We start from the raw sequence: 24,782 nt of genomic DNA on the forward strand, positions 1-24,782 counted from the left end.
AAAGAACTTGGGATGGAATTTACATTAGAAAAGGGGAGCAAATTTTCATTTTAACAGAAAGTCAAGGATTTCAAATACAAATTAGCAACAAAGACTTAAACTTTACAGTCAAATTTAAATGCATGATGCTCTGAGAGCTCAGGCGAACTGCAAAGATGCTATCATCCTTACCGTGCTTAGCTGATGAACCAGAGCATAAACCCAGCTGAGAGGAGAGAGTTGGATCTCTGGTCTGAAGATGTCTGATCATTATGCCGCTGGCTTTGTCTCCTTTCTTCTTCACTGCGTCAATGATACAGCGTGCCTTATCTGCTCTAACACGGTTCTCCCCCATTATGCTCTCTTTCTCCAAATCATCAAACACACCTTCTGCAACCAGGGCCTCGAGGAGCTGTATGAGGATTTCTTTTGACACCCTCGACACAAACTCTGTCCGCATTTTCCCAAGTTTCTCCTCTACAGGAAGGAGACAGAGACATAAACATGCATCACACTCAGAAAACTGCAAACATTAAATATGAGCTACTGATCACTCACTCTTCCATATGAGTGAACTCTGGTAACGTATCTTAACTCCCTACATGTCCTAAATTTGACTGATGTGCTTCACTGTGATTTATTTACTGCTTCCTGACAAGTTGGTCAAAACTTCGTCGCAACCTTAGAATCAAGCATTTTGTGGTTAAAGTGAACAACTGTGAAGGGCCGAATAAGAAAAAGACTGATTATTTTTAGACTTTAGACCTTTTATCATCATTGTGCGGTTTCTTGCACAGCGAAATTGGGTAGCTGTCACAGTCTGGCAGAGGCCAGGGCAAAAGAACACATGGAGCCCATAAAAAGGTCCAAAACAAAAGCCCACAACAGACACTGGAGCTCAGGGAGCAGTTCATAAGCACTTCAGGGGGCCGACCCGGAGGCCGACGGCACAACAGTCCACTGTTCAGCAGGTCAGGGGGCCGACCCGGAGGCCGACGGCACAGGAGCTCATGACCGAGTTCAGGCGGCCGGCCACGGGTCCCGTGATAGCGACGGAGCAGATCAGGGGGCCGGCCACGTGGAAAGTGGTGGTGGTGAAGCGGCCATGGCTGACCACACTTTGATGGCATGGCCGAAGGTCGACAGTAGTGTGGACGTGGCTTGGCGGGTGAGGCAGGACCAGGCGAAGCTGAAGCAGGAGCCGGACCAGGCGTGGATGAGGAAGCTGGAGCCGGACCAGGCGTGGATGAGGAAGCTGGAGCCGGACCAGGCGTGGCAGCCACAGGCGTGGCAGCCACAGGCGACGATGGAGCCGGACCAGACGGTGGCGTGTGTTAAGGTTCAGATATTGAGGAGGAATCCAAAAATAATAACCACTGATCCGGGCTGGTGCAATTAGACGGAGATTTTAATGTACACACATGCGGAGTCCAACACTGTGCAAATTCAGGGTTGAACTAACTTACAATAGTCAGAACAAAGACTTTATAGGGGTGAAAATAGTACAGCCCCTTCTTCTGTTGCCAGGCAGACTCAATACAGCATACGTCAATCCAAAACCACAACTGTTCTGTTGACGACTTTTAACATAGTTTAAAAAAGAACATTGTCTTCGGCTCGAACCCAGGTGCTTCCTGTCACCATCCTGCCCAGGCTTATCTTCTGGAACATCAGGCCCACGTTCTGCACAAACTGTCACTCATGCAGGCACAACTTTGCAGTTGCAAGCAAACCATGACTAAACTCTTACCTATATAAATGAGTCTAATACTGTGTGTGTATGGGTGTGTGTGTGTGTGCTGTCCTTTATTTCACCCTTCACTTCATCAGGTAAACCTTTCCACCAGACAGAAGGCCCGCACGTACACAACTGAAACTATGTGTGTGTATGTGTGTAATAATCTTGACTCACATATAAAATGTATAAAACAAATGTTTCAATCTAATACAACTACTTAAAGCTTAATCAAAGCTTAATCAAAGATAAATGCATAAAAGATAATAGCATCATCGAAACTGCTCCTCAGAATTACTTGCACTGAGACTCTGCTTTCGGTTTCCCTTCCTGCAAAGCATGCAACTTCAAAAACATGTAACTTCCTGTCTTTACACAGAGTATATTTCCTGTCCCTGCAGTCTGCACAGAAACATTTAAGATTATAGGAGCATTGAAAAGCATTTAAAATTATAGATTCAACTCAACAGTTTAAAGTGGTTCTTACTGGACCTGTAATAAAAGCTTAATTGGGTGCCAATATGTTTAAACATTTAAATGCACTATCCCTACTTGGAGATTATGTGATTAATGCCATGGTAATATGAACAATAGCAGGGAAATAATTTCTCTAATCCCCACACGTGGCAGCCACAGGCGACGATGGAGCCGGACCAGACGGTGGCGTGGCAGCCACAGGCGACGATGGAGCCGGACCAGGCGGAGCAGAAGCCGATGCAGAGGCTGGACCAGGCGACGGTGAATTGGACCCCCCAGCGGAGACGAGGAGCGGCTGGAGAGATTCTCCTGAACCCCAGCGGAGACGAGGAGGTGCTGGCCGGGCTGACCAGAGCCCCAGCGGAGACGAGGGACGGCTGGAGGGGTTCTCCTGAACCCCCAGCGGAGACGAGGGACGGCTGGAGGGGTTCTCCTGAACCCCCAGCGGAGACGAGGAGCGGCTGGAGAGGTTCTCCTGAACCCCCAGCGGAGACGAGGAGGTGCTGGCTGGGCTGACCAGAGCCGCCAGCGGAGACGAGGGACGGCTGGAGGGGTTCTCCTGAACCCCCAGCGGAGACGAGGGACGGCTGGAGGGGTTCTCCTGAACCCCCAGCGGAGACGAGGAGCGGCTGGAGGGGTTCTCCTGAACCCCCAGCGGAGACGAGGAGCGGCTGGAGAGGTTCTCCTGAACCCCCAGCGGAGACGAGGAGGTGCTGGCCGGGCTGACCAGAGCCGCCAGCGGAGACGAGGGACGGCTGGAGGGGTTCTCCTGAACCCCCAGCGGAGACGAGGGACGGCTGGAGGGGTTCTCCTGAACCCCCAGTGGAGACGAGGAGGTGCTGGCTGGGCTGACCAGAGCCGCCAGCGGAGACGAGGGACGGCTGGAGGGGTTCTCCTGAACCCCCAGCGGAGATGAGGAGGTGCTGGCCGGGCTCACCAGAGCCAGCAGGTGTGGAGACCCCTGGCTCAGCGGACGCTAATTGTAGCGGCACAGGGCACGCAGCCGGCTTAGGATGCAATGACTGGGGCTGTGCAGTGCAAATAGTCTGTCCAAGCTTTGTCAGTACGACGCTGTCCTTAACTGGCTGAGTGAGCACACAAGAGCTTTCAGCAGAGGATGGCAGTGACTGAGCAGGTGGCTGAACAGATAACTGAGCTGGTGACAAAACAGGAAACTGTGCTACTAACTGAGCTAATGACTGCGCTATGGACAAAAGTGCAAGTTGTAGTGATGGTGAAACAGCAGGTAGTTGAACTTGTGACTGAGCAGGTGTCTGAGTCTTGGCTGCTCTCCTCCGGGGAACAGGAATGGGTGCAGGGCCTGGCCGAACACCAGCCATCCCCACCCGAGGAACAGATACGGGTGCAGGGACAGACTGGGCTCTTGCAGCCTTAACCCTGGGAGCCGGCGTAGGTGCAGGAGCTAGCTGGACCTCTGCTGCTCCCACCCGAGGAACTGAGACGGGTGCAGGAGTCGGCAGGGTCACAGCTGACCTCACCCGGGGAGCCGGAACAGGTGCAGGCAACGGCTGGGTGTCCATCAACCCCACCCGAGGAGCAGGTACGGGTGCCGGGATGAATGGAGCCTTTACCAGGCTGGAGACAGAAGCAGGGACCAGCTGGACCTCAGCCACCCTCACCCGAGGAACTGATACGGGTGCAAGGGAAAGCTGGGCCCGAGCTGCCCTGGAAACAGGAACTGGAGGTGGAGAGCGAAGCACAGGAACAGTAGCAGTCACTGGGTAGACCAGGTTAATGGTACCAAATGCAGTTTCAGCAAACCATGACTTATGGTGGGCTGGTTCCAGCAACTCTGTACATAAGTTGTCCATGTCATAAGTAGCAGCCTTCAACACAGTCATTATGGGGACAGATTCAGGCTTAGTAAACTCTGGGTCAGTAACTCTCGGCTCAGAATGGGTGATTACAGAAGCAAGTGCGTCTTCACAGACCAACTCAGAATGAACTGGCTGGTGGGCTGCATAGTCCAGAGGTGTAACAATTTCAACCACAGTCTTTTGAGGTGTAAACTCGGTGTTAACAGGGACTGGCACACAGGCAGGGTGAGCTGGTTTATACATGAATGACTGCGGAACACAAAACTCAACCTGATTCAGTAGTTCTGACGCAGTCCAAACATCTTAGCTAGTTTAACCATGGCAGGTGGCACTCTGTTGCCATTTACATTTACCAGCTGAAGCACTGAACAGTCCCGGGTTTGAGCGGCAGTCCCATAGGAAACAACACCAAAGGGTGTTTCGTGAGGAGCCTCCTGAACGTTCTTTGCGGAGACTGAGTTAGATGCCTGGTGCACAGAGTTCAAATGGTCAGACCGTGGAACACAACACTTAACTGAGCCCATAAGGTTACAGTCATGGATTTCTGGTGACAGAGCAGGTGAGTAGGTAAGACAGTCACTATGAGTAGCTACATGGCTAATTGTCTCTATATTACCAGGTTTAGGCAGAACAGAAGAATGACTTGCTCGCTCATTAACACTAGATTTACTCAGAGGAACAACAGGCACAGAAACAGATGCTACTGAGTTAACTGCCTTAGAACCCTGACACTTTAAGTCTGCTGAGTCCCAATCTACGGATTCAGGTTTATCAAAGTCCACGGAGGGAAGCACAGTCTTACTCACTGAGGGTGCAATGTCCGGAAGCCTGGGAGCTGAATGCTCGAGCGGAATGTGAGAAACACGATCACTCTCACCAAAGGAAGAAAGCTGCTCCGCTGCTCGGGAACGCCGCCGGCGTGAACGCCGTTTTCTTCTAGAAGCAGTGGTTGTGGAGGCAGGCGCTGTAACAGCTGCCATGAAAGTAGCCTCCCGTTGCGGTGACATGGGCATGGTGACAGGCGAGAGTCTGAGAGCGCCGACTTTTACTCCCGTAGCCGGCGAAGGGAGTGCTGCGTCACCGCGGGCCCGGGAAGATTCAGCCCGCACACTGGCCAGCTGGTGTGTTGGATGGAGTTGGAGGGTGGTGTGGAGAAAATCTGCTATCAGAGGGTGTATCACCTCCCACAACCAGGGAAATGCCTCAAAACATCCCTGCAGCTGATAAACTTTTTCCTCCCGGGCCTCTCTTTCCGAGAGCTCCCACCACGCGCCGCATAACTCCTTCACAGTCTGAATTAACCTCTCTCGGAGCCCGTCCGAGGGGCTTGGTGTCACTGGGTCCGTCATGGTCCGAGCATTCTGTCACAGTCTGGCAGAGGCAGACTATAGGGAGTGAAGAAGTTGGACCCAAGTGCGAACACGCAAAATAACAAGACTTAATATTAACTGAAAGCGAGCCGTTTATTGAAGGCTGAACTTAGCAATGAAAAAACTAAAGCAAAGACAGAATTAAATCATAACCTAAACTGGGTGAGCTAAACATAACAAAACCCTGGAACATGGACATAGACATAGAGACCTGGCATGGAGACAAGGTAGCATAGCAGACGCTCGGACAAGGCATGAATGAACACACACACAGACTAAAAGCACACAGGTGGTGATCAGGGGAAGTGGAAACACATGGGGAAAAACAGCTGACACAAATGAACATAATGACATGCAGTAGAAGAGTAAGACTAACCACAATGAACACATGACCTCTTCAAAATGAAACAGGAAATACAATGAGAGAGACATGACAACATGAACTTAACAAATGACATGCAGACATGAAACGCATGGGACAGAGGAGACTTAATACAGGGGTAGAAAACACAAAGGGAAACTAACAAACAAAGAACTATAATGACAACCTAGGCATGATAGAATGAACTTAGAAAACCTACAGGACTTACACATAAACCAAAACACTGATTGTGACAGTAGCTGGACCACAAAGGTACAAAAGTAAAGAAAACAATATAAAACGAGGGGAAAAAAAGCAATATACATATATGTATACTGTATACATATATGTGAGTAAACTATATACATGGTGTATGTGTAGAAACACTGAAACAGAAACATTGTGGGGCTGTATACAAGGGCAGTTATATAATATAATAAATAAATAAATAAATAAGGGTGGAGGGGCTATGGTGATTTAGGGTGGGGATGGTAATTCCACTGAGACCAAAATATTGCACATTGTCATGATTAGGCTGTGTACAGGCAGGAATTGGACCCAAACGCAAACTCAAGGGAAACAGGACTGAACTCAAAATACAGCTTTATTGCTGACAGAAGTTAAAGGCGATACAAAATAATATGAAACTAAACTGGGAGATACTAAAGGGACTGACTCACACACAGAGGGGCACACTGTCATGAGGGAGGACGCGACATGGACATAAATACACAGAAGGATAACGAGGGACATGGGAATACACGGGGAATACAGCTGACACAGATAATCATAACGAGACACGGCAGGAGTAAAGACAACACTGAAGTACACTGACGGGAGGCTATCAACGTAAAACAGGAAGTACACAGAGACGCAGATCAGAGGGGAAGAGACATAGACACAGACATAGCGGGCTGGGGAAAGCATGGAATAAAACACAGGGAGGAGAAACGAGGCATGGCACACAGATACGTGGAGGGGGACACATAAATCTAATAAACAAAACTGAACAACCTAGGAATCATAGAATAAATAAAGAACAAAATACAAAAACACAAGAAAACTAAGAACGCTGGGTCAAAATGACCCAGGACCATGACACACATGGGATGGCAGCAACATAGCTGATCAATAGCAACATATAAGAAACAAACACACGGCTTAAATTCTGACAATGTCTCAAGAGTAAGGAGCTTTCTATGAAAGGCTGGATTTTAGGTTTTAGTTATATTAATGACGCAGATTCAAACTCACAATGAGCAGCTGCCTGAACACTACTCCAACAGAGATCAGTTATCTTGTTAATAATTTTACCTCCTCACTACGTATGACTCTGGATACTGTAGCTCCTATGAAAAATAAGGCCTCAAATCAAAGTATTTGACTCCATGCTATAATTCTCAAACACGTAGCCTAAAGATGATAACTTGTAAGCTGGAGAGGAAATGGCGTGTCACAAATTTAGAAGATCATCATTTAGTCTGGAGAAATAGTTTGTTGCTTTATAAGAAAGCCCTCCACAAAGCCAAAACATCTTACTCACTACAGGTGACCCTGAATCCTCCCTTAGTTATACTGCAATAGGTGTAGACTGCTGAGGGATTCTCATGATGCAATGGGTGTTTCTTCTCCGCTCACTGTGTGTTAACAGACCTCTCTGCACTGAATAATACTTGTTATTAATCTCTGTCTCTCTTCCACAGCATATTCAATTTTCAATTCAATTCAATTTTATTTATACAGCACCAAATCACAAAAACAGTCGCCTCAAGGTGCTTTATATTGTACAGTAGATCGTACAATAATAGATACAGCGAAAAACCCAACAATCATATGACCCCCTATGAGCAAGCACTTTGCGACAGTGGGAAGGAAAAACTCCCTTTTAACAGGAAGAAACCTCCGGCAGAACCAGGCTCAGGGAGGGGCGGGGCCATCTGCTGCGACCGGTTGGGGTGAGAGAAGGAAGACAGGATAAAGACATGCTGTGGAAGAGAGACAGAGATTAATAACAGATATGATTCGATGCAGAGAGGTCTATTAACACATAGTGAGTGAGAAAGGTGACTGGAAAGGAAAAACTCAATGCATCATGGGAATCCCCGGCAGCCTACGTCTATTGCAGCATAACTAAGGGAGGATTCAGGGTCACCTGGTCCAGCCCTAACTATATGCTTTAGCAAAAAGGAAAGTTTGAAGCCTAATCTTGAAAGTAGAGATAGTGTCTGTCTCCTGAATCCAAACTGGAAGCTGGTTCCACAGAAGAGGGGCCTGAAAACTGAAGGCTCTGCCTCCCATTCTACTTTTAAATACTCTAGGAACAACAAGTAAGCCTGCAGTGTGAGAGCGAAGTGCTCTAATAGGGTGATATGGTACTACAAGGTCATTAAGATAAGATGGGGCCTGATTATTTAAGACCTTGTATGTGAGGAGCAGGATTTTGAATTCAATTCTGGATTTAACAGGAAGCCAATGAAGGGAAGCCAAAACAGGAGAAATCTGCTCTCTCTTTCTAGTCCCTGTCAGGACTCTTGCTGCAGCATTTTGGTTTAATTGAAGGCTTTTCAGTGAGTTTTTAGGACATCCTGATAATAATGAATTACAGTAGTCCAGCCTGGAAGTAATAAATGTATGAACTAGTTTTTCAGCGTCACTCTGAGACAGGATATTTGTAATTTTAGAGATGCTGCGCAAATGGAAGAAAGCAGTCTTACATGTTTGTTTAATATGTGGATTGAAGGACATATCTTGGTCAAAAATGACTCCAAGGTTCCTCGCAGTGTTACTGGGGGCCAAGGTAATGCCATCCAGAGTAAGAATCTGGTTAGATTTTCAGGGCTGAGTAAAATGACCTCAGTTTGATCTGAATTAAGGAGCAGAAAGTTAGCAGCCATCCAGGTCTTTATGTCTCTAGGACATTCCTGCAGTGTAACTAATTGGTGTGTGTTATCTGGTTTCATAGATAGACAGAGCTGCGTGTCATCTGCATAGCAGTGTAAATGCATACTATGTCTTCTGATGATACTGCCGAAGGGAAGCATGTATAATGTAAAGAGAATTGGTCCTAGCAATTGAAGTCTATTAGATAGATATGATACAAACTAGAGATGGCATGATACCACTTTTTTTTATGTCCGATACCGATATCATAAATTTGGATATCTGCTGATACCTATATGAATCCAATAGTGTATTTTTTAATCAATAAAACTGTTTTTTTAATATCTTGCTGCATTTTGTATAAGTTCATACTCAAGTTTAAAAAAAAAACAAAAAGCTAAAGCTATTCTGTTAAACCTGTATGCAAAAAATACACAGCACCCAAAACATTTTATAGTTCAGCAATACTGATCAATCTAATAAACCTACACCATCCTCCCTATTCTGGTATTTTAAAGAGTACTTAGCGGAAATATTAAGCAACCTAACTAATAGGGTTGCCAACTCCGAGCAAAAATAATAGGGAACCACCCTCCGCCTCGCGATGCTTAATCGACGTAATCAACTGTAATTTAATGCACGTGTAAAAAAAAATAAATAAATAAAAAATGCACAGAAATCAATTATTTTTCTAAAATAATTAAATAGAATCAACATCTTTCTTCCACAGAATTGCAGACTGCACAGATGGTACCTTCCCAAAGGAAAAAATACTATAGCTTCAATCAATCAAAACTTTATTCATCACATGCAGGTTGCCCTGCAGTGAAATGGGACCCCCCCCCCCCCCCCCCCGACTTTACATACACAACACAGACATTACATGGGAATACAAGTCGGAGATTGGTAGCGTTGGAGAAAAAAACATTGAAATGTACATTACAATGGGAAAGTACAAGAGGAAAAAAAAGAGACCCCTTCTCATGCTATGCTTCCATGGTAGGACAGCATGAGAACAGGAAACAAAAAAACTCCTCTGCACAGAAAAGCACATAAATGTCCACAGCACAACATTGTGAAGACATAACAAGCCACAGGGTTGGGTGGTGGGTGAGGAGTAATCTGAAGCGAACCCAGCAGCCGCCTCGCACAGCGCTATCTTTCCAGCGCGGCATGTAGACCCGCCGTGTTCCCCCACAGGAAACAAGCATCGAAGGCGTTTGGAAAGGGAGGGGGATGAGTGTGTGCTTATCAGTGTAAGTGTATGTGTGTGCATGTCCATAGTTCAGCGGAGACAGTGTCCTTCGCCCTGCCAGGCTAAGTAAACAGTCTACCAGACAACCCAGGTGGCCTTGCATGGGATGGGAAGGAACAGTCTCAACATAGTCGTTATCAGGGATTGTTTTGATCCGGCTTACTAGGGTATATTAGACTCAATAGTTACTATATACAGTAATGGATTTCTATACATTTTACATCAGATTAAAACTTTGGGTGTAAGATTCAGATAATTATTTATTAAAAGCTAGACTTTTTAAATGAGAATAAGAAAGAATAGTATGTCTTTGTGCCCCCCTTTCCCTGTTAATGCCCTATCGCCCCCCCTGGCTAAACTTTGCTAGACCCACCCCTGCACAGTTACCAGCCATCAGCTACATCGAAAAGGATCCTGGTGTAGAAAGTAATATTAAATAAATTCTAACAACAGCTTATCAAGCTTAAACGTGCTGGTTAGGCTCTGGTTTCCTCTTTCTGGTGCAAAGTGGGGCCAAAAACAAACAAGAGAGACAGGAGTCGCGACAGAAAAGCCAATCAGCCGATCATTGATCAGTTTCATGATTGAAGTAGCAGCAAGAGAGGGAGAGAGAGAGAGGCAGTCACTTCATATATCGGTTGTTAAGTTTAACGTGGGAATGCTTTACAAACATTCAGAGATGAACTTACACACTTGCTTTACTTCTCTCTGGGATAACTTTCTCGGAGATGACATGCCGGTTGGTAGCGAGGCTCCAAATGCTCAACCAGATCGCCGAGAGGTCTTGCACGCCACAGCTGCTCTATCACGTGACGCATACTGCTCCGACGTGCTAATTTATGAGCTGAGTTACGCCATGTCGCAAGTTTTGTGAGGTGCTTTCGTGATATTTAATGGATCGGATTACATTTTTTATTTCTCTCCGATATCCGATCCAGTAATTTAGGTCAGTATCGGACCGATACATAATATCGGATCAGTCCATCTCTAATACAAACCACTGCAGTGCAGTATCTGTAATACCTACAGCATGTTCTAATCGCTCTATTCAATTCAATTCAATTTTATTTATATAGCGCCAAATCACAACAAAAGTCGCCTCAAGGCGCTTTATATTGTACAGCTCTAATAGGATATTATGGTCAACAGTATCGAACGCTGCACTGAGGTCTAGCAGGAAAAGCACAGAGATGAGTCCACTGTCAGAGGCCATAAGAAGATCATTTGTAACCTTCACTAAAGCTGTTTCTGTGCTGTGATGAGCTCTGAAACCTGACTGAAACTCTTCAAATAAGCCATTCCTCTGCAGATGATCTGTTAGCTGTTTGACAACTACTCTTTCAAGGATTTTTGATATGAAAGGAAGGTTAGAGATTGGCCTATAATTAGCTAAGACAGCTGGGTCTAGGGATGGCTTTTTAAGTAAAGGTTTAACTACAGCCAGCTTGAAGGCCTGTGGTACATTATGTCAGCCTGGCTACAGTGCTGAAGAGAAACCTAGGGTTGTTCTTATTTTCTTCAATCAGACCAGGAGTGACATGTTTAGCCGCATGTTCTCCTTAAATTGCTGGCTGTCTGAGTGGTGTCCAAAAAACGATGTGGGCTTCATAGATAATTGGGAAACTTTCTGGAGGAAACCTGGTCTTGTTAGGACAGACGGCATCCATCCCACTTTGGATGGAGCAGCTCTCATTCTAGAAATATGGACAAATTTATTAAACCCCCCAAAATATGACTATCCAGAGCTGGGACCAGGAAGCAGAGTTGCAGTCTTACACGCCTCTCTGCAGCTTCTCTCCTCCTGTTACCCCCCCAAAACCCCATCTCCATTGAGTCTCTGTCAGCTCCCAAACAGACAAAAAACCTAAACTAAAAACCAGCAGTGAAATGTGGATTATTAAATATTAGGCCTCTCTCTTCCAAGTCTCTGTTAGAACATGCCTTAATAATTGAACAACAAATCGATTTACTCTGCCTTACAGAAACCTGGTTGCAGCAGGATGATTATGTTAGTTTAAATGAATCAACAACCCCGAGTCATACTAACTACCAGAAATCTCGAAGCACAGGCCGAGGGGGCGGTGTGGCAGCAATTTTTTACACCAGCCTATTAATCAACGAAAGACCAAGACAGACTATTAATTCATTTGAAAGCCTGATGCTTAGCCTTGTCCACCCCAGCTATAAAACTCAAAAGCCAGTCTTATTTGTTATGATCTATTGTCCACCTGGGACATGCACAGTTTCTGTCTGGTTTCTCAGACTTTTTATCTGATTTAGTGCTCAGCTCAGATAAAATAATTATTGTGGGTGATGTTAACATTCATGTAGATGCTAAAAATGACAGCCTCAACATGGCATTTAATCTGTTATTAAATATCTTTGATCCTGTCTTCCTTCTCTCACCCCAACCGGTTGCAGCAGATGGCCCCGCCCCTCCCTGAGCCTGGTTCTACTGGAGGTTTCTTCCTGTTAAAAGGAAGTTTTTCCTTACCACTGTGCTTGCTCATAGGGGGTCATATGATTGTTGGGTTTTTTCTCTGTATGTATTGTTGTAGGGTCCTCCTTATAACATAAAGTACTCTGAGGCGACTGTCTTTGTGATTTGGCGCTGTATAAATAAATTTGGATTGGATTGAATTGAATTGAATGAATATCTCTTTTAATCCAGATCAGATTTTTTTTCTTCTCAGAGTTTCTATGAGAAAACCGTGTGACACCCTGTAAGGAGTTAGGGCATCTCCAGTCCAGCCACCCTGACATTAAGGTTCTGAGTGATGAAGAGCAGCAGGTTCTCCATGGAAACAACAACAGCTATGATTGGGTAGCTTGGAGTGCATGTGTTTCTGCCTCATTAACATGTACTGAGACCAACTACTGATCTCCTACCTGCTGATCCCATCTTCTTCTCCTCTACAGGTCCATCCATCATTACAACATAAACCTGAGGATGGTCCAGTGTGAACTCTAATGCAGAGGTGGATGTCAGTAGAACTGCTGAATGCTCTGATGAGGATGAAGATGAAGTGCTGATCTCAGCTGAACGCCTGTGGGAGATTTTGGAGTGACATGTTAGACAGCATGCTCCACCAGCACCATCATCTAAACACAAAGTAAGGCCACAGGTGTTTTTATTTTAATGGCATTCACACACCAACAGAGTTCATATACTTTTAAGTGAACACCATTGAGGCCTGAAACTGGTCTATACATCCCTCCCCCCATCCATCCATCCATATAACCCAGGGTCCCTTCAGTTATTGTCACTAAGACCATATCTTTTTCTTTTTTTATGTTTTTAGTTCTCATCTACCCCAGGCTGTGGAACATCAGTGCCTGAAGACATTAACATGACTTTAGATAATAACATGGACCCCCGGCCTCCTACATCAGCAAATGAAAATTCACAGATTTTTTTTTTTTTTTTTTTTTTTTTTAACCTGTCCCGTTTGGTTCTTTTGCCATCAGAATTATTGTCTAAAGGCGAAGAAAGATGCCCAACGGATTTACTTTACCAAATGGACCATCCCAGCCTTGCCGTAATGGTCCATTTGATTCACCTTTTATTGTTTATTTTATTTTCACTTGCTGAATACGGGACAGACTTGACTGGTGGAAAGAAAGGGGAGAAAGAAAGAGGGAAAGAAAAACAGCTGAGAAGAGGGATGGGGAAAAAGGGCAAAAACCAAAAACCAACAGAATAAGCAGACAAAAAATACATATATCGATCACCTGGATCACCTGTTGAGAAAGAAAAAAAGAAAGCAAGCAGAAGAAAACGAGAGTAATAAACAACATCACAATGATATATGGGAATATGACAGTAAATACTAAATATTAAACATTATTGTGCAGCACGTGAGATCGACAGCGCACAGTGTGCTTTGAGGTAGGAGCCAAAAAGGGTGTAGTTTGTGTGTGTGATCACCCGTGTGTGCACCTGTGAGCATGAACGCGCTTGTTTTTAAAAGGTTCCTTCATGTAATGATCTGCTAGAGGGTGTGGGGGGCCACTGCCCCGTCCTCCAGGGCATGAAGCAGGTATGGAGGAGATCAAAACTCCAGACATCCAGAGGCCCCCAGAACACAAGAGACCAAGGAAGACCAACAGAGGGGCAGCCGCGCCACTATCCCAGAAAGAGCTGAGGAGAGTCCCAGATGAGGGGTCACTCAGCAGCCGCGGAGCAGAAGCCGGGGGGGTTGCAGTGACGTGCCCGTGAGCTCCGCCGGCAGCCAGCTGTGCCTGAGTGACCGAGCCCCGGGCCGAGAGGCCGAGGGCACCCCATCCCCGAAGTGGCCCGAGCGAGCCCCAGGCTCCAGGCCCCGATAAGCAGCCGCCAAGGAGTGAGCCGGTGGGTACCTGGGCGCCCACCCCCGGACACAAAGAACCACCAACGCACCGATGTCTGAGGGCGTCTGCCACCGGCAGGGGAAGTGGTGGGGGGAGATGGGCCTCCAAACCTTGGAGGGCCTGAGATGTCCCCAGAGAGGTGGCGTCTGATACCCAACCTGACATATAGACACAGACAAACAGGCACACACAGATACAAACATCTATTCCCACCCTCATGCTCTCATATACAATTACTCAACACTCACCCAACGTGGAGACGGACATAAAGAGACGCTGTACACACAATCACACTCCCCAAGCGTACTCTAAGCCCCGGGTCTAGGTACCCTTGCCCCTGGAGGGGGAAACTGCGCCCAGACCCAGGTGATGTTACCGTTTTCCCTGCGGTGGGGAGAAGCAGAAGCAGCCTCCTACATCAGCAAATGAAAATTCACGGATTTAAATAATTTGACACTAGGCGGAAAAACAATCCAGAAACAACAGGAATCTGCAAACCTCTCAATTTTGAAGTACCTGAGAAGCTTTGGTAGTATGTATAGAGTAGTATAATAGTATAGGCTGGAAGGAGAGATCCTGGTCTTCATAATAATTAGGTTATCACACAAGAAACTGTTGGGATTTAGAGATTCTTTTATTGCTGCCATATACTCTGCCTTATGATAAATGCATTAATAACATGTTCTACAGTATTATTTTATCAGTAATATTGTTTACAGGGTTCATATTGCATTGAATATGTTTGTCATCACATTCATTCTATTCACAGGTTGAGTTCATTCTATACACAATGCATAACTGTGCTTGTTTAGAGTTGATGTTCTATCCAAGAGGGTTTTAAGCTTCACTGGTGAGAGTGTCCAGGTGATACATGTTGAGGGAAGATGAGAACATAGCAGGTTAATTGCATGCATGCTTACAATACACATAAATCTAGTAGCAGGCCTGAGCGAAGGCCCAAGTGTCTTCTGCTTTTCTTTGAGACCTGCTGCAATTCTGTCTACTTAGTGATTGAGGACGAGGGTCCATTATTAGCCCTTAGAGGCCCTGAAGCTTGAAGTTATTACCTTAAAAGGAAGGTGTTATCAAAAAGAGAAGTTATATGTCTGTTCATAGTTATTAGAGATGTACAAGATGTACCCTTGTCTGTAAACAATGACTGGACATAATGTATTTTTGACCTGTATTGACGTGTATGTGGGGGTGTGATCCTCTATGCTATAAAACCAGAACTCAGTGTATTTCTGTCAGAGCAAATAAGCCATATGCTGACGGTTGTTCTCCGTTGTCAATAAACTCATCGTTTGATTGTACTTTTCTGGGCCTCCGTCGTTTGTTGTCTGGTCTACAGTTGATCGATCTCGCTTCAAAACCCTCAGATATGTCAGGAGAAGAGTGGGTTAACCTGCTTTCAGTTTAAGACCAATGAAATGTGTTCAAGTAAAGCAAACGGTGCCCCTATTTTTGCTGCGCCTGTTCTGGATCTGTCCTGTGATGTTTGGAAAGCCTGATCTGGATCTATTATGATGAGTATTGAGTGTGTGCTGGAATAATGTGACTGTTCACTTCAACAATAACAGAAAGGGCTTCATCAGGAAGGTAACATATCCACAAAGCCAAAGGTCGCCACTCCTAACCTTCATTTATAACGTTAAAATTAAACAGGCTTGACCACTCATCCTCTTCACTCCTGTGCAAGGGCATAGATTTGGTTTTGGCATTGGTGGGGACGGATGATTCAACCACCGAACCCTGCCCAGTTTCTTTTTTTTTTTCCTTTTTGTCTTTGCTTCTTGATAAAAAAAAGGAGAAATATACTTGCCTACATATGCTATTCTACATGCTTTTAAACCATTTAAAATTACAATTCATAGTTTTATATGTGAATTATATAATGTTAAATTATCATTAAACAAATGACTAAGTATTTTAGACTTTAGTTTACTTCAGCCATATTCCATATAAATCAGGTATCATACAAAAATAAAAATAGCTTCAAATACAGTCATAACAATAAAAGAATATGACTTTAAGGACTTAACAACTGTTGCGGAGTAGGTTCAGCAGCTAACAAGATGGTGTATCGGTCAGGATACAGGAAGGAGGACAAGAGGCTTCCACTTTGCTGGATTGTCACAGCCAGCTGTTTTATTGCCACCTAGATGAAATAAACCAACACATCAATCTGAATATATACATAACATAACATATGACTCAAACTATACCAATGTTACATCTCTTGCTCCAAACACAGAAAGAACTCGTAGCAGAAACATCCACTCTAACTGTGAACTAAGGGACTTTGGCGCCATCGTGTAGCTGAATAAAATTATTTCATAATGGCGGCAGCAAGCGGCACATGCTTCTAAGCACGAGGTTAAAAAAATGCGCTGCTACAACGCAGTAGAAAGTAACTAAAGCCGCGGCAAACATCAGGATCGGAAAATAAATATATTTAACACATTTTTAAGGAAACTTACTTCCAGTCATGAACTTAACACTCGGAGCATCACTATGAAGGATGGCAATCAGGAACACAGCTTATGTGATGAGGTAAAACAGAATTAACACGGAAAAACAATCTCCCCTTCTGGAGTAGCAGCGCGGTACCCCAAACTTCTGCCTACGTCTTTTCCCGCGACTCCACCCCACACAATAGTCGTGTCTAAATTCATGGGCTGCATCCTCCTGAGGACCCAGCCTTCGCGGTCTACGTGGGCTGGGTCCTCAGAAGGTCGGGTAGGCCGGAAGTAAACAGCTGTGAAATTGGATGGTCTAGCCTTCTGATTTGCGTCACCGCTGTCTCGGTGGAGTTTAATAAACTCGGCCGTCTGCTCCTTGCTGTCTAAAATATAACAGGACACTGGCGTAAACTCTCGACCATCTCACACTTCTGTTTAATGAGTTTTCTGTTTGACGTTTATTCAGCTGTGTGAAAACCAAGGAGGAACCCAGCCGGGGGATTAATAAAGTTTTATTTTACCTCGAGCTCCCGGTCAGCTATCGAGCTGGTGGGTAACAGACGTCTCCGAAAACGTCAAAGCACTTTTGCAAATATGCGATATCTTGATAAACCGAGCAGATATTTGAAGTTTACACAGCCACATTCTCGCCTGAAAACATTTTAAAAGTTTATTTTGTGACCCAGAAAGATTAATAAGAGTAATTTTAAAACTTAGTAGTGGCCGCCATTGCCGTAAACTGGAGTTTGGCTGGGCCACGCTATGAATTCTGGGATATGGTTGGCCATGAAAGACACACCCGACACATCCTTCAAATTCGGGGAAAATTTGTCGGCTGCATTCGGAGGAGTCTACGAATTTGGACAGCCTTCGGCCCGTCGCTGTGACGTAATCGGTCTACAAATGCGTCCTCAGGAGGATGCAGCCCATGAATTTGGACACCCCCAATATTGCAGAATTATGCAACATTTTAGGCAAACTATCCGGTCTTTAAGTGATGACGTGACGAATCCTGCTTCCGGGCCCAAACTACCCTGCATTTAATAAGACTTGTGTTTTTAACATGTTTTAATTTAATTGTATCTTGTTCTATTTAATCTCAACAAGCCCCTAAAGACAGTCAGTGATCACTGTCGGCCTCTCTCGGTTTTTATTACCACTATTCATTTTAAAGCTCAGTTTTTAAAACCTTACCATGTAACTACAGCCCAGCCCATGCAGCAGTATATTAATGACTAACCTGGTATTGTGGATGGATTATCTCAGTTGTTCTCCTGACTGAAGTTCGGTCCATTTACAGCATCCTGCCATGCGATTGCATTTGTCCCTTACCACCGAGAATCCTCACGTTAACTTTTATCGAGTGGAAAAGAGTTAGCGTTCATCCTCCAGCTTCCCTGTTCATATTATGCTAACATAGCTGTGTCGCCAGCGATCACGTAGCACATCGTTATATACCAGGTAGCCAAACTTCAGCAACCCTACAAATGTCACTGTTGTTTAGTTTTCTGTCATCATTGATGTCGGAAGTGATAGCAGAGCTGTACGTCTTAATTTGTTTCCGAAATCCCTCAGTCAGGACATACTATATTGTATTTAGATGGAAGCTAGCGAGCTAACTCCCTGCTAACTTGTAACTCCGTTAAATGTCATAAATTCCGTTTTCATGGATGCCTGGATGTTAAACATAATTGTTACACCTGGTAGATCAGCAACGCTGATCATTTTATTTAGACAGTTTTTAACGCTCAGTGATGCCACAGTGATTGCTTGACTTATGCACCTGCAGCGGAGTCTGGGCCCAGCCACAGCTAATGACGTCAGACTTAAAGACCGGGGCTTTGGAGTTGATGTCACGGCGGAATGCGTTGTAGGAGCGCGGCACCATTTTAGGAGGCCACTAATCAAAACAAACACACTGTGTTGGAAGGAAGATTGCTTCGAACCATACTTAAAAGCAGCTCAAAAGAAAACGGAGACAGATTGCGTCCGGATGCAAAGAGATGGTACTTGCAAAAAAATAGCGTGCATTGGAAATGTGGACCCGTATGAAATACGGCAGTGGAGTAGAAACCCCGAAGACCAACTGCTATTGACTTAGCCTGATATATTTTCGTGTCTTGTCTGTGGAGTCAGCGCATACACGGCGAACCAATTTCGCAATTATAAATCTCTGGAGGCCCACATCCAATTCACCAAGGATTGGGTACAAGATTTGGCTATTTTCAAGCCTCCACGTTGTGAATTCGCCGTCATTCAAACAAAGGTAAGTCAGCTTGAGTACTGCGAGTAAAATGCGTTTGATTTCCCTCCGAACATTCAGATTAGTGCAGCATAAATTCATTCATGAGGGGGAAATTACAGTGAGAACATGTGGAGGCTGTTAGATGGATAACATAGTGAGTTCAGTGCATTGATGTCACATTGTCCTGAAGGATTTAGTTATTCTCTATGGTTAAAGAAATTGCACTAATTAATTCATATTTATTATAAATAATCCTAATTATACATCTTGCTTCCGTGTTTACATCCTGTGTCACTAAAAATACATTCTATTTTGGTTTTATACATTGATTAATGACCTGTAGAATCTCCTTATCATATTAAGTGATTCCTAATTGTCACTTAAAGTCGAACTTTATGCTTTCTCCCTCTTGAAAGTGATTACATACTTTGGGTTCATTTTTTGCTGGCAGATATTAAAAACAAAAACAAAAACAAAAAAACAAAAAAAAAGGCAGATTTAGAATATAACATGCAGCGTTCTATAGATGGATACATAAAAAGATAAAAAATTACATGCATGTGCTAACTTTCTAAACACTTTATTTGTTACATTTATGATAAATGGATTTGAAAGTAGAGAAAACACATTTGTGTCAGCCTTGCCTCATTAAAGTTTTTGTCTTTAAATGAACTTTATCTGTGTGTGTTTCAGGTACTGCATTCTCAAAGACTGAATGAACCAGCATTGCAGCCATGGGTCATTGTAAGCATCACAGGGAAGGTTGAAGCCGCCCACTGCACCTGTATGGCCGGAGTCGCGGAGACCTGTCGCTGCTCTTCTGTTTAAAGTAGAAGCAACAGTGTTGATCCGTGGCACAAGCACTGTTACAGATGAACCTGCATACTGGGTTTTGCTGGGTAATATGACCAAGATACAGCCAGAGGTTGGCCATAAGATAGACTTCTCCTCTTCAGCTGCCCAAAAAAGGCTCTCAATCAAAACATAAACAGACCATCTGTAGTGACAGGTAAAAGAAGCTGTCCTCAGGAAAGAAAAATTCCACCTGCTACTGTGAAGGAGTTGGATCAACTGATGGGAAAATATTTCTCCAAGCATAGTTCTGTTCTGAATAACCCATGATGTTTTATTTAGGGGGTCTACATTTGTGCCTGAAGTGCATTGCCATGTAAATAATTTGCATTTACTGAATATGTACTTACTAAGTAACACTGTTCAAAAGTTGAATGAAGAAACAAACAAATGTTTCCCTTTTTTTTAATTAAAACCACTTTGTTACTGATGTGATGTTCTACAATGTACAATCCATGCCGTTGATAGTTTACAAATGACAAAATGTTCACATAAAATCATGACAGCATTTAAATAATATCACCTACTAGCATTCTGTAATTTACTGTCTCTTTTGAAATCTTATCACTACATATACAGCACAAGACTTTTAAGAGTATTTAACAAGAGCATTTTTCCCTGGTTTTACTACCACACTAGGGCACATGTTCACCAAAACGCAGCAAACCTTCACCATCTTATCCAGAAGGGTCACCTCTTTACCCTCACATTGAAGTAGTAATCTGATTGACATGGTGGTATGTAGCATGTAGTTTGAAGTAGGGATTTCGCTGTGCCCCATGTGTAGTGTTGGAACCCAGTCAGGATTTGTTTCATTCATTTCACAGGCTGGTTTGACTGCAATAATGAAAAACTATTAGCAACTCTATAAATAGAACGTATGTCTGCAAAATCACTCATTAGGATGTTTGTTCTAATTTGCTATGACCTCAAAGCGCATTGAAAATAAAACTAATAGGCTATAAAGAATAATGTGAACTTATTTAGAACTTACCTGAATGAAAATGTCTGGAGCACACCAACAGATATCTGGGAATGGTAGAGAACTGGATATCAGCTCGTCTCACAGGTGCTATCCAGGCTAGACGCCTTCTTTTGGTAACATCCGATACATAAGCTCCCTCACGTTGCTTCCAGGTGGGGAAATGATAAAAAGAGAGCCTATTTTCCAGCTTATTCCCTTCCCAGTCGTGCGATCTAACATTACAACCGACAACACAGCGAGTGTGAACCATTGCTGATGCTATCCGTGTGCTTTCACTCCTTTGGCCCTTTGTTTGGCCTGCTAAAATGGCACCTCGGCGGTCATGCCCCCTCCCGTGACATCACGCTCCAAAGCCCTATACAAACATTACTGATGAGTCACTCATCAGTAATGTTTGTAGGGTGAGTGCATTTTTAAAACAATTTGTGCAAACTGCACTACAAGGTGGAATATTTGCAAAATCATGACTACCTCATGATATGTCTCCTCATGTCTCAAAAATTAACCCTATGAATATGTCAGTACCATTAGGATGAAAGTATTGTGTCACCAACATTTTAACGTTAGTGATTCCTGAGATTGAGGACAAAACAGGTTTTAATTTTCTAAAATATATTTTTTGATTTTTCAAAAACATATTTATATATAATTGTTACACAAAGTTTTGGCTGTCTCACCATGTTTTCGTACAATCTCCCAGGTGTAACATTTTTTAATAATTTATGTTTTTGCTGGAGAAGTGCAAGGTTTTTGTCAACACCATCAGACACAAAGAAATGCAAAAATATATATTTTAAATTAAGTTGTTTCAGCTATTTCGACTATTAGCAGCTTCTCTGTTCTACTGTTTATGCAGATATGTTTTCAAACTAATTATACCACGTTTAAAAGTAAGATTGTTTTGGCTTTTTATTATTAGAGTTACAGTCATACATATTTTCAGAAGCTGGTATTTAATCTCTATAAGAAACAATCATATTTAGCAGCATGCAAATTACACATTTATTGAAAAAATTACGTATTTTTATTGGAAGATCAAGAGGGAGGATAATATATGGTTCTCCAAAAGAGAAAAATAAACAAAAACTCCATATTATGGAGTTGACAAGGTGCCGACGGTGGTGACACAAATCTGACGGTGGTGACACACTAGTAGAAAACAAGATATTATTTCTTTCAAAATGGCCATTAAACCTTAACAACTTGTGTAATATTACAAAGACACATCATAACAATTCTGTTTTTGCACATGTCAAGTTCTACATCTTAATAGTTCACCAGCAAGTAGCTGCCTGCTCCTCCTTGATTCCTAAAGTTCTCTGTGGTTGCGTGATCCTGCTGTACTTTCTCTCCTTATGTTTCTCTTTGCTTGTTTCCAAAACCTTCTCTTCTGCCTTTTTTCTCTTTCTTTCAGATCACTGGTGTTCTTTATTTTTCCCTCTTTCACTCTATTTCTCCATCTTTCCCTTTCCTTTATGAGAAACTCTTTCTTCAACTCAGGCTGGCTGTTAATTTTTTTTCTCCTTCTTTGATACTTCCTGTTCCTTCTCTTTTGTTCCTCTACTGACAGGTTCCACTTTGCCATTCTAGCCTGAAATGTACCATTTTGTAATTACTATAATTTTTCTGAACCATATGCATTTATACAGATTAAGGATGGATATTCACAACACAATTATGTATTAAGCAATAGAGATGCTATCCGGTCTTTAAGTCTGATGTCATTAGCCGTTTCCAGGTCCAAACTCCGCTGCAGATCCCAAAGTCAAAGGAACTCTGCAGCATCACTGAGAGTTACAAACTGTCTAAATTCTTTCATCTTTAATAAAATAATCAGTGTGGCTGAATTAGAAGTTAGCTCGCTGGTTTCCACCTACATTCCAACATAAATGAAGACAGAAAACTAAACAGCAGTGACTTTTGTAGAGTTACTGAAGTTGGACTAGCATCATATAATGATGTGCTAGGTGATAAATAGCGACACAGCTATGTTAGCATAACATAAACACAGTGAAGCTGGAGGATGAACGCCAACTTTATTCCACTCGATAAAAGTTAATGCAAGGGTTTCTGATGGTTAGGCCAACAGTGATCACTGACTGTTTTAAGGGGCTTGTTCAGATTAAACAGAACAAGATAAAAACCACTAAAACATTTTAACAGCACAACAGGCTTAATAAACACAGAGTAGTTTGGGCCCGGAAGCAGGATTCATACATCATCACTTAAAGACCACTTTTGTGGCATTTGTCAACACCATTAGAAAAAGGGTCAACACCGTCAGACAAAAATCCTGATGGTGTTGACATCTGATGGTGCTGACAAAATACCCTACTTTCTCTCATAACACATGTTTTTCTGACAGAAGCCATTTTTCATCAGTTGCTTATGGCCTCTACAATCTACCTAAATGAAGCTCTTTTTACAAAAAAAAATAATTAAATCTTGCATTACATCGACTTTGGTGTTGACGCACTATGGTTGTGACACAGAGTTTTATCAGAAAGGTATGCCATAAATGAAATAAAAATAAAATAAATTATCACAGCAGTGACCTCATGGCATGTGTATCAAACAGGAAGTGGTAAAGGGGTCCTCAGAGTGTAAGCTACCCACAATAATTCCTGATTTTTTTGTACTTAAAAAGAAATCTGATGGTGTTGACAAAAACTCTGGACACGATTTTAATCACTTAAAAAATGCGTAAAAATAAATTTTCAATTGCATATTTTGATATTATATAAGGTATTGACTTAAATACTTAGTGACGAGAGCCATGATGTTTAATTTTACATTACTTTTAATTTTTTTTCTGTATTTTAATATTATCCCACCTGCTTCTGGACAATGGATTTTTAAGGTACTGGTAATCTATTGTACCATTTAAAATAAATATATAGGTATAAAAAATGCAAAATCATACTTTAGTTGTATAAATATTGCCTTGGTTTGTCTTTTAGTCAGTTGGGTTAACACTTGTATGCATATTTTTAACCCCAAAATTGGGTTTTATCTGGCGGACATGTTTTGTCCCTCATCTCAAGAATCACTGGTTAGACATATAATTTTAACAGCCTCTATAAACTAATGTCCTGGCTTGCTCGAGGCTGCCGTTTTCTCTGACAGTTTCAACTTTCATTCAGTTTCCAAAGCACTTTTTTCATGGTTACATACAATTTTAGACTTATGTGGGCCAAAGCCTAGCATAGCCTGTAACGTTATTATGACCAGTGTTGGTCAAGTTACTTGAAAAAAGTAATCAGTAACTAATTACTGATTACTTCCCCCAAAAAGTAATCCCGTTACTTTACTGATTACTTATTTTCAAAAGTAATTAATTGCTTAGTTACTTAGTTACTTTTTAAAAACACGATTTACAACCTGAATAGGTGATAAAGTGATAGATCTTTCAGCCCAATTCTACTTTTTCTGCATAATCCATCATACAAAATGTAATCAAATGGAAAAGTCTCTTTTTAAAACTTGTTTTATTAGTTTTAATCTTTTAACTTTATGCATCAAGCAAAAATTAAATTATATGCAACATTCTCTGACTGGAAGAAATTTGTTTAACATTTAAACCTATTTTCTGCACATTCCAGCACATAAAATAAAATATTTTTTTGTGTTTACACTCAGTCTTTCAAATAGATGCAAGTAAAACACAGCAGAAGGGATTGTTCTCGGCACCACTGTTTTACTGCTGCTTCTTTTCTGGAAGTGAAGCTTCAGATCTGAGTGGCTTTCTGATAAAGTTCACTTTAATCTCTCATGTTTGACAGCTGGAGTGTTGTTTATGATAAGGTGTCAGCAGTCTGTGGTCTCAGTGAGCACTGAGCTCGGTTTGCTGCTGTTCAAAATGAGAGCTAAATGATCAGAGACTCCCAGCAGTGACCCTGAGTCCTGACATGACAGAAAGATGGGCAGGAGAGGCAATAAGGAGCTAGGAAAAGAGAAGAGCGGTGACAGAAGCATGCCACAGTGAAGATCACA

The 24,782-nt window shown here is 42.9% G+C and overlaps 2 protein-coding genes across 2 annotated transcripts in view; both read right to left on the reverse strand.

Moving 5' to 3' along the window:
• The window catches only part of LOC109199848 (uncharacterized), an 827,125-nt gene that overhangs the window by 60,668 nt on the left and 741,675 nt on the right, over nt 1–24,782 (reverse strand). The gene's annotated exons all lie outside the window — the stretch shown is intronic.
• The window catches only part of LOC109199852 (NLR family CARD domain-containing protein 3-like), a 54,802-nt gene that overhangs the window by 29,159 nt on the left and 861 nt on the right, over nt 1–24,782 (reverse strand). The window contains exons 2-3 of the mRNA XM_025898745.1: nt 12,785–12,942; nt 172–456 (exon numbers count right to left, since the gene is read on the reverse strand). Of these exons, the coding sequence (XP_025754530.1) occupies nt 172–456; nt 12,785–12,827 (328 nt within the window). The 5' untranslated portion in view covers nt 12,828–12,942. The remainder of the gene's footprint in view (nt 1–171; nt 457–12,784; nt 12,943–24,782) is intronic.

Source organism: Oreochromis niloticus, linkage group LG15 (assembly GCF_001858045.2).
Source record: "Oreochromis niloticus isolate F11D_XX linkage group LG15, O_niloticus_UMD_NMBU, whole genome shotgun sequence".
In the NCBI taxonomy this organism is placed as follows: Eukaryota; Metazoa; Chordata; class Actinopteri; order Cichliformes; family Cichlidae; genus Oreochromis; species Oreochromis niloticus.